General features: G+C 42.9%; 1 protein-coding gene across 1 annotated transcript; it reads left to right on the top strand.

Moving 5' to 3' along the window:
* The first annotated feature begins 1,181 nt into the window (after positions 1–1,181).
* Positions 1,182–10,724, top strand: LOC126455815 (uncharacterized). The gene is made up of 2 exons (XM_050091576.1): positions 1,182–1,197; positions 10,044–10,724. Exons 1-2 carry the CDS (start codon positions 1,186–1,188, stop codon positions 10,722–10,724), a joined length of 693 nt encoding a protein of 230 aa, XP_049947533.1. The 5' UTR covers positions 1,182–1,185.
* The last annotated feature ends 818 nt before the right edge of the window (positions 10,725–11,542 follow it).

The following is an 11,542-nucleotide window of genomic DNA, read 5'->3' on the forward strand; positions in this document are numbered from 1 at the left end:
TGGTGGTTAAAATGTAAGTGAAGCCACTCACGGAGGTGCAGTGTGGGATGCAATTATCACATGACAGTGAAACTTGTTAGGTATGCTGATGAATTAATACCGATTTACGCTGGAAAAAAAATAGTTCCAATTTTGGCCACCAGGTGCAAATCTGGCGCTGTACAGCACTTCGTCGACGTATCCGGTGGACGTATTGAACAAACTGTGTAAGCGGAGGTTAATAATAAAATCAGCATTATACGCTTCTCGCTTGTTTGACGTTTTCTGCCCACGTCCTGTTCTTAATCCTTTACGCAGGGAAACGTTTGTAAACGTCTTTCTTGCATCCATAGTGGCAGATCTACACCTGGTGGCCAAACTTGGAACTAATTTTTTGCGACGTAAATCGGTTCCGTATTAAAGCATTAGCATGTCCACCAACTTTCGCTACCATACGATAGTTAATTCCATTCTGGACTTCAGTAAGAAGCTGCATTTTAATTGTAGCCGCCTGGTACTTGTATTGGTGAGCACAATGTTTCACGACAATTTTGCCATAAACACTCGTGATTAGATAAGGTGATAGGAGATACATCCAGCTGCACATTTTAATTTTACATTATGTGCGTGATCAAATTGATGTGATTCAACAACTTCTTCTTGTTTCTTTTTATGGACTAAACAATATTGCTCGTAAAGAGCAAGTATGTCGGTCTCATTTCATACTGGAACGTAATGTCACCATCAGAACATTACACTAACCTACTCAAACTGTAAACGTTATTTTTTTAAGCAGTCGTTTCTGTACCTGTATTTTAATTTCGTAACGTAAGTGCTAAGAATGAAACGTGTTGCGGCAGTGCAGACAAAGTCAGTCTGCTGGCACAAATGGAGTGAAAGAGGCTTTAACACTGGAAAGGTATTTTGTAACAATGTCCTTGCTGGTCACAGGATACGACGTTAACCTAAACTGGCACTTTGAGACTAATAAGAAAGTAATATTTCCGCATAAAAGATTCAGTTATAGCGCCGTTCCCGTGTGAAGTGAGGCACTTAGAGCAGCAGGCGAGGCGGAGAAAGCGGGGTAGTCGACATTCGTGAGGTCCTTTCCCACATTCCACATACAGTGAGCTCGTATAAAAGCTGGCCCCAGTGGCCAGAGAGGTGTCAGTCATTCGTTGCCTCCAGCCAATCCAGCACGCAACAATGAGGATCCAGGTACGTACTGTAACACCGACGTTTTGAACTCCAATCTTCATTGTGTCCACAGTGGACGCGAACTGACTTCTTTGCATAAGCTCTCTCCGATCGTTTAGTATCTAGCGTGTTAGATGGTGGTCTCCTATTACCGATGACCCCTTTCGAAATCGTTAGCTTTGCAACATCTAAGTGTACTTTCCAGTTTTGCGAGAAGAGAATTACAGTTTCCTTTTCTTTTCTATGGACTGCATGTAATAAGAAAAGCTGTCTTGTTTCCACAAACGACATAAAAAATCGTAGATTTTGGTTTTTATGCATTTAAGGACGTATTAGACTACTTTACTAGATACACCTCTCATGCCGTATTTTTAAAACTTGCGGAAAATTCGTGGAATAATTTTATTTAGGTACCACTTTCGATGCCTCATTTGCACAATCTTTAGGTTCCTGTACAAATCGACAAAATTATGAAGATTACAGTAGAGTACAAGTCTGTTAGGCCACATCAGTTGCTATTAAAACAAATTTACAGTACATATGCATTAGTAAACAGGACAAAAAGTGACATGTAAAACACAAAGACGTTAAAATAAAATGTGTGAGATACAAACAAATGTTGATGTTGCAGAACAGATTTCTATTCTACTGTATTCTTGTTCATTTTGTCGATTTGTATAGCAGTCTGAAGATGGCGCAAATAACCCACCGACACTGGTATCGTAACAAAATTATTCCATACATTTTCCGGTGTTGGATATTTGTTTTCTTTAAGTCATCGACCAGCCACAGTCCCTTGCTTCCTTCTATACAAGATAGAATTACAGAATTCGTCTTGACGCTGTCCATGTGATTTCGTTTTTATTATCTTATCTTCTGAAGACTATGTTCAGCTGTGCCGTCTGTCGACCAGACTGATAATGCTGTGGCACTGCAGGCATCATCAGTTGATGCAGTAGTGTCCTACGCTGAAGTACCAGTCAACTGTGTAAACGAAATACGACTCTGGTATGAAGACGGCATCCCTGAAACTAGTTACTAGAAAACTAGATAATAAAAAAGCGACTTGGTCTTTGTCGAGATTACTGACTCAAGATAAGTCGCCAAAATTTCCAAGACTGTATGTCTAAAATTAAGTCCTACCACACCGTTATTGCACTTGAGATTTGATGTGTCTTTCGACTCTAATCAAAGTGTGGGCTGTGCGATGAATGTTGTATATGCATACATTTGAAATTGGCTTCAGAACAAAAGATGTGATTTAAAGGACACAAGATGAAGGGGAATTTTTCTGAATCCAGTCACAACTACTGCAGTAATGTATGATCGTTCACATAATTTTTATTGAGGAAGTCAAGTGTATGTAACATGTTATCCACACATCAAAAAAGTTTTGCATCACCCGGTTCCCAGAACTTCTGAAGATAGACGTTGACTGTGGATATTGCATCACAGACACAGTCCCTTTGACTGTTCAGTGCTGTCACTAAACCCGCCCAAAAATGTAAACCGCCATGCATGAGCAGCACCTATTAGACGCAAGGGGTTCGACACCCGATCAGTTCCAGTTATTCCACCAGGTAGTCAAACAGTGCCTAGACGGGCAATACCGCGTTTCGGTCGCGTCCACATTGTTACTTTGTGCCAGGAAGGGTATTCAACAAAGGCAGTGACCAGACGTCTTGGAATGAACCAAAACGATGTTGTTCGGACACGGAGGAGATAACAGAGAGACAGGAACTGTTGATGAAATGCCTCGCTCAGACCACCCAAGGGCTATTTCTGCAGTGGAAGACCGCTACCTACGGATTATGATTCGGAGGAACCCCGGCGGCAACGCCACCATGTTCAGTAATCCTTTTCGTGCAGCCACAGGATGTCGTTTTACGACTCAAACGGTGCGCAATAGGGTGCATGATGCGCAACTTCACTCATCCATGGCGAGGTCCATCTTTGCAATCATGACACCGCTTAGCGCGGTACAGATGGGCCCAACAGCATGCCGAATAGACTGCTCAGGATTGGCATCACGTTTCCTTCATCGATGAGAGTCGCATATACCTTCAACCAGACAATCGTCGGACATGTGTTTGGAGGCAACCAGATCGGGGTGAATACTTTGTCCAGCGTGTGCAGCAAGGTAGAGGTTCCCTGCTGTTTTGGGGTGGCATTATGTGGGGTGGACGTACGCCGCTGGTGGTCATGGAAGGCGTCGTAACGGCAGTACGATACGTGAATGCCATCCTCCGACCGTTAGTGCAACCATATCGGCAGCATATTGGCGAGGCATTCATCTTCATGTACGACAATTCGCGCCATCATCGTGCACGTCTTGTGAATGACTTCCCTCAGGATAACGACATCGCTCGACTAGAGCAGCCAGCACGTTCTCCAGATATGAACCTTATCGAACATGCCTGGGATAGATTGAAAATGGCCGTTTATGAATGGCGTGATCCACCAATCACTCTGAGGGATCTACGCCGAATCGCCGTTGAGGTGTGGGACAATCTGGAGCAACAGTGCCTTGATGAACTTGTGGATAGTATGCCACGACGAATACAGGCATGCATCAATGCAAGAGGACGTGCCACTGGGTATCAGAGGTACCGGTGTGTACGGTAATCTGAACCACGACCTCTGAAGGTCTCGCTGTATTGCGGTAAAACATGCAGTGTGTGGTTTTCATGAGCAATAAAAAGGGCGGTAATGATGTTTATATTGATCTCTATTCCAGTTTTCTGTACTGGTTTTAAGTCTTTTGCTTTGTTACAATACGTAACATAAACACTGCATATTTAAGAATTTCACCAAATAACTTTTAGAATTCAGGATATCGTGTTTTGCTAAATGACGTATCCATTAAAAAATCCTGTGGGTATGAGATTTACGTTTGCGTTCCAGATTTTCCGAACAAAATTTGTGCTCTCATAACGTTTTGGTACTTTCATATTCGAATATAATTACGGCACGTGTTCAAAGAGTTTGCTCGAATGCGTGATTACTTCGCACCAAAGATCGTTCAGTCAGTCGAGCGAATCAGGATTCCGTGTCGTGACGAAAAACGAGTAATTGATTCGGGCTCTGATGGTAACTGAAGTAATCCTTAATGGTATTTCATTAAACTCTTACGAGAAAAACGAAGCGCTGTAGTATCTGGTAAGCATTCTGGTCATTCAACAGGTATCACTCCACCCTCCTACCTTACAACACCAAATCCTTGAAATTTGCTGGGAGATTAAGACTGTAGCCCCGTACCGCCTCTCGAACCCAGAACCCTTACCTACCTTCTGAGTTGGCCAGGCACAACTCACGACCGACCACTACAGCTCCACTCCCGGCAATCTCTATGTCCTGCCTTGCAAACGTGAGAGTCCCAGTCCTGCACACAGTATTCACCTGCCAGGAAGCAGCATCCCACGGCAGACTGAAAATTCATTCTCTACGGTTCCTTGTTTTTCTAACTGGGCTAATAACCAGAACAACTAACGACGAGTGGACTCCGGTGCTACTGTTAGCTAATTAAATGTACGAAGGTAATGCAAATTACTGGCATGCCATAGAACATTCTGTTTCACATGTTTGACTGCAAGTATTTTTAGATTCTAGTTTATTTGCTAAAGTTATCTACTACTTTATGGAGTTCCATCCTATTGTATGGACGAGGGACTTCAGCTGATGATATACGTGACACAAAGTACCACGACAGCTGTATCTTGAGAATGTTTGCATTGTCTCACACGACTAGTTTCGGCAGCACGTTACCGCCATCCTCAGGCCCCAACACGGCCACAAGAGTACTACAATTCCTTGGCGCGTTTATTGTAGAGTTCTTGTTACTAGTACATGTGGGCTAGCTTTCCTCAAGTCTCTCCTCGACCCACTCATTCTGGTAACAAGGACGCCACAATAAATGCGCCAAGGAATTGTAATACTCTTGTGGCCGTGTGGGGCCTGACGTTGGCGGTAACGTGCCCCTGCAACTGGTCGTGTGAGACAATAAAGATATTCTCAAGACACAGGTGTGTAGGAACTTTTTCTCACATGTATCTACTACTATTTTTAGTATTGTGCTAAACATCATGCTGTTAATAGTGCCTGTACCGTATGTAAAATTGTCAGTACAAACAATGGAACTATTCTTCAAGTTCCGGCGCTCGTCAATTTATCTTCTTTAACCACCGTTTACAACAACCTTACAATAAGAATGATCCATTTGGAACCATATTCTATCAAGCAATGAGAAGAAATCAAGCGAACTCTAGCAACAATTTATTTAGCAAAATTACAAAAAACTCAGACTGATGCAGCCACAGCGAACCTACTCTCTTTTATGTATAACTTGAATCGTTTATGGATGCAGGAGCTAACTATACCGAAAGAGGAGAAATAAAGATAGGAATCTGTCTTCTGGGTAAGTGTAAATGAATGTAGGCATGCATGTTATTTTGCGAACACAATCGTGACTGCGATCGCGAAGTTAAACATCTCCATACTTGAAAGCAGAAGTTCTACAAAGTTTTTCATTTACTTATTTGTTTATTATGTGGCGTAGATGCATCAAAAAAACTCGAGGACACAATGGTAATGAGACCCTCCTCACTGCTTTACTTACACAGTTAGCCACTTCTTCCCTGACAAATTTGTTTCTCATCACGTCTTAGGCCTTCCTAAATAATTTCTCCCTGCCTCTTTGGGTTTTGCGTTTCTCCTCCATGAAGAAATTATGGAAATAATTGTATAAAAACTTGGTTGCAAAACTATTTTTCCCAAAGCATTTAAGTTCGGACTGAATTTTTTGCCTAAAATTTGTCTATAATCTTTTATAATTTCAACATGGAACGTCTGACATTGTTGATTCAACGTGTGTAGGACTCCATATATGTCATATTTTCTCCCAGCGTTAAGCAATCGTCTACAGAAACTAAAATAAAGATATCTAGGCTTCGTGTTCAAGTTGCTTGAAATTTTGGGTTATTTTACTGATGTAGATACTGAAATCAGTATGCTATGTTGTACACCCCTTGATATTCTGTTCTTGGACTCGATTCCTTTTTATCAATAGGAGAAAACGGAAAAAGAAAATTAAAGTGAGTAAACACTTTTTTTTTCGGGGAAAAATTTATTTTGTTAGTAATTTGCTAGCCGATTTCTCTTCTGGATTGTAGATGATCATGAGACAATATTTTATTCATAAATAGACTTTTCTAATACACTCTTCGGCATCGTATTTTATCCATTAATATCCTGGGTAATCTCCAGCTACACCGCAATGTCACTGTGTTACCGACACAACGTACAAGCATTCGACGGTCCGAGCTCTGTAGGTGGAGAAGCGTGGTTTTATACACCACGGTCACGTGCTCCCTTGCTAACCACTACTGGAGCATTCCTGCTGGCCGATGCACGCTGTTTCAGGGGAAAAAGCTATAAAAGAAACAGGACTGCCACTTTTTGGCTACATTATCTCATGGAAATTGGTCAATTAAATTTCATGCTATTATTTTCCTTTGAGATTATTTGTACCTCTACTTCGATAGTCACTTATAATATGTCTTAATGACTTTGTAAAGCTTAAACTAATATTGCCTTCAAAGGTGTGATATAAAAAGAGACACACGAGTTAATATTTATCAGCTTTGACATTCAGTTGAGAGAATTTCTAGATGTGTTTAGTTAAAAAAATTATTTGAGCTTGTCAATTTCATTGGCACATATAACTTTTGTGTATCTGATGTTGGTCTAACGGCTGAAAACCGATAACAAATGTTGTAAGACAATAAGAAAGTGTAGTGTGTTTTTCATTCACTATGATACTGATGTTTTAGCATATTTTAACCTCGTTGGCCAGGACTGAATCTTACAGGTTGAAGACATTAACCCCAGTGATTTAAGCAACACGGCACGCTACAGATAAATGAAAACCGCAAGAATTACATTAACTCGAAATGTTGTTCGTGAGATGCCAAGAAACGTGGAAAACGTGCTTATCTCGTGCCTAGAATCAACACAAAATGAACGCAGTTCCTGGAAAGGAATTTTTGCTCCAAATTAGAATATACGGGGTTATTCTAAATGATGGACCCATTCTCAAAACTTTGTATTTATTCAAGCACAAATCCAAAATGAACAAGCTTTATACCAATGAAAAGAGGAAGTTCCAAAGTTCTTTTCATATTGTTTAATATCAGTTTAATAAATTTAATGTTTTGTAATTAATTAGTTTTTAATAATTATTTAATTATTGGAAATGTGATAAATGTTCAATGTGGCCACCGTTGGCTTTACGAAAAACATCGACGCGGAGTCTGTTGTTACTGATCGCACGGCAGCAGTGATCCGGTACCGTAGATCGTTCAGAGTGGCTGGTACATGCGAGACGTAAAAAGCTTCACATAACCCCATGAGAAATAGTCGCAGGATGTGAGATCAGGGGATTTCGTTGGCCAGAAGTGCAGAGCCACGTCCTCAAGTCCCCTGTTCGATCATTCAAAAAGTCTTGCACATCACCGTGACAATAGGGTGGAGCTCCATCCTGTTGGAAAATGCCGCGCGAACTCTACCGGCCGCTTCTGGAACCATCACCGCCTGCCCGCCCAAAACTTTGAAACTTTCTCTTTTCATTGACATAAAGCTTGTTCATTTTGATTTGTACTTGAATACGTACGAATTTTTGAAAATGGGTCCATCATTTAGAGTAACCCTGTATATTAAAGTGTGTAAATGCAGATGATACAGCAGAAAAAATGCCAAATGGACTGTTGATGTTTGTGGAATTCGCCAAAATATTTAATTATCTTACCACTTCCATCTGATTTCGGACTGAGAGCAACTTTACTGTGATAAAATACTTATGCCAGTTGGAGGAAGAAAGTGGTACCCTCAGTTTAGTGAAGATTAGTCTAATCATCTTATGTGCTGTATTTTCGAATGAACCACCTGCTGGTAATAAGTAATCCTAGACGTACCAATAGATGGAAATGTCGTCTATACACGATCATCAGAAGCAAGCTTAAATGCTTGTAAAGGTGTTGTAGCGTAGGGTGTGACAGGAAATAACTATAAGGGAAACAAATTCGATACGTTGCGCCGTTTCCGAGTTAATTAGCATTTCAGTCAGCCAATCAGGGTGTTGCGCGCGCAGCATCAAGCTGCTCGCCAGCTAGTGTCAGTTGTTTTCACAGCGTAGATCACAACGCAGGGAGACTCCTCAGCCGGTCGGAGTGGTCGAGCGGTTGTAGGCGCTACAGTCTGGAACCGCGCGACCGCTACGGTCGCAGGTTCGAATCCTGCCTCGGGCATGGATGTGTGTGATGTCCTTAGGTTAATTAGGTTTAAGTAGTTCTAAGTTCTATGGGACTGATGACCTGAGAAGTTAAGTCCCATAGTGCTCAGAGCCACTTGAACCACGTGAGACTGGTCAGTCTGTGAATCGGATGCGATCCTTATAACAACACCATGTCAATTTCTTGTATCGCTCCCTTGTTCTGTCTTAGGAAACCAAAGGAACACCACGTTTGGCGATACCGTCTCTGGCGGGCCGATAGAATCTGCGCGCTCGACGGCCTGACTGCCTAACTTCAACGCTAATTAACTCCGAAACGGCGCAACATATCGAATTTCTTTTTCTTAACAATTATTTCCGAGTACAACCTACCTTGCAGCACCCTCATAAGTTTTTCAGAATACTTCTGGCCCCTCTGTACAAATAATACTCTCTTTTTTTTGTATTTATACGAACATATAACATGCAACAACTCAAACTCATTTCTTGTGGGTTAGCACTATTACTGGCCGATGCCTTGAAAAGATTCATATTTTCCGAGATAATGCTGTTTCTGATACTGTACCACGCTTCACAGGGAACATTGTACAGCATTGATTTTCCGTAGTGTATGATACAGTTCTCATAGTGTAGTAAACAGTCCATAAAGTATCGCAACTGTAGATTAATGGAGAAATTAATGACGTGATCTACGTACAATGCCGACATTTAATGAGCAATGACACTGATCAGTCACCTATTTGTGTACATAATTGTGGTGTGCGTATTGTAAGACCTTCAGTACACACACCATCAGATTATTTGACTTGTCGCTCTAACGAAGTAGGCGAGTGTCAGCAATATGGCTCGTGGTCTTAACGTGGAGTGTTTATCTTCTGCCGTTAGGTCAGACGATAGAAATGCCACTTGCACGTTTAAAGTAGCAGATTGACGGTGACCAACTTTAAACACAACTTGATTAATTTGCACACACATTTATTAAAATAATAACAAGCATAAAAATTACTTAACTTGGTTCAGGATGCTATTTACAATTGACGATCTGAAGTTCCTTTGGTATTGGTACGTTAATCTTAGTCTCACATATATCTCTGATACTTGACAAAAGTGTCTATACATTTATCTTCATGGCTATGTACAGGAATATGGTAGTCTTATTAGACGCAGACTGAAACTTGACTATAGACTGGTACAGGCAAATGTAGAACTCGTACAGACTGGTACAGACTAAGGTAGACTGGTACAGACTGGTGCAGACAAATGCAGACTGCTAATCGGAAGTCTGTACACTCGTTATAACACCTCGCGCGTTCATGTATCACTGCGCGAGTGTGATCCGCGAGGAGAAAAGGTTCTACGTTAGCAGTAATCTCACTGACTGCGTTGCATATTAATACGCGGATCGGCGGAAGCAGAATTTGTTCCGTTTCTAAGACAGCGCCATCTCGTAGAGCGGAGACGGACGAGCACTGCGCCTGCTCTGTTGTGCTTAGCGGGGCGCGCTGTAGTGGGAAAGTTGTGTACGCGCTGACTACGCGGAACTATGTACACAACAATAATACAAGCACCTTTCTCCTTTCAGATTAGCGTAGTATTTTTGGCGATGTGCACCGTGTCCATTGCTAAAGAAGCAGCCACTAACAAACAAGGAGCCAAGAAGAACGAGAAGCGAGGTCTGCTGGGTCTAGGAGATGGCGGTTTCGGTTACGGCGGTGGCCACGGCGGCGGCTTTGGCGGCGGCGTTGGAGGTGGCTTCGGGGGTGGACTCGGGGGCGGAATCGGAGGCGGCGGCTTTGGAGGCGGCGGCGCGGCCGCTGGCGGCGGACAAGTGACCTCCGTGACCATCACCAGGGAGGTGCCGGTGGCGGTGCCACAGCCGTACCCGGTGGCCGTCGAGCGCAACGTGCCGGTCCCAGTAAACGTGCCCGTCCACGTGCCGGTGGACAGGCCGTACCCGGTCCACGTGCCACAGCCGTACCCCGTCCCCGTGGAGAAGCCCGTGCCTTACCCCATGAGCGTACCCAGACCCGTCGCCGTGCCCGTGCCCCAGCCGGTGGTCGTCAAGCAACCGGTTCCCGTCATCATCGGCAGCGGCGGCTCTGGTGGCTTCGGTGGACTCGGAGGCCTCGGGGGATCTTCTCTCGCCGGCCACGGTGGTTTCGACGGTGGATTTGGATCTTCGTCCTTCGGCAGCCACGGAGGATACGGAGGTGGCGGCCACGGAGCGCACGTCAGCTTTTCGTACATCGGACACCATCACTGAGATTTCAGGCTCTGCCTGTTGCACCTAGTCTCACAACAAGAAACCTGTTGAAACACACATTTATGTTTCTCTTGACCTTCATATCATCAGCCATTTTTGTAAAAAAAATGAATAAATGAAATTCATTCAGATGTCAGCTTTTAATTCTTCCACTCCTTCATATTAACTCAGATTTTAGACAGGAATGTCATAAGAAAAAATCCTGTCCTGTGTTTACATTCTCACGCTGCTTTGAAATAATATCTCCCAGATTTATTCTACATGGTACTGTCACTAGACTGTATCAGACATGGTTTCAAGTAAACTATTTCTTCCGTGTGAACCGTGTCAGAATTTACATATAATTACGTGCGTGTAGACTAGTGTTACATGTAGCTTCCATTGGGATTTCAACTTGCAAGTTTCATTACAATATATTGGCATAACCGAGAATCAAGGAAGATCCGTAAGAGATATGATGTTTCAGCGAGATAGTGAAAACTGAGTGGTTACGTATGGTAAGAACCAATGAAGTTCGCATCGAATCGCCAAAAGAAATAACATGTGGGAAACACAGGCATGAAGAAGGGACTTACGGCAAGACATGTGTAAGGACACCAGAGAACAAAACCTGTAGGCGAGAAAACAAATTGGGATGCATAAAAATGGTTGATAGGGCTCTGAGCACTATGGGACTTAACATCTGAGGTCATCAGTCCCCTAGAACTTAGAACTACTAAAACCTAACTAACCTAAGGACATCACACACATCCATGCCCGAGGCAGGATTCGAACCCGTGACCGTAGCAGTCGCGCGGTTCCGGAATGAAGCGCCTAGA

Source organism: Schistocerca serialis, chromosome 2, assembly GCF_023864345.2.
Source record: "Schistocerca serialis cubense isolate TAMUIC-IGC-003099 chromosome 2, iqSchSeri2.2, whole genome shotgun sequence".
Lineage (NCBI taxonomy): Eukaryota > Metazoa > Arthropoda > Insecta > Orthoptera > Acrididae > Schistocerca > Schistocerca serialis.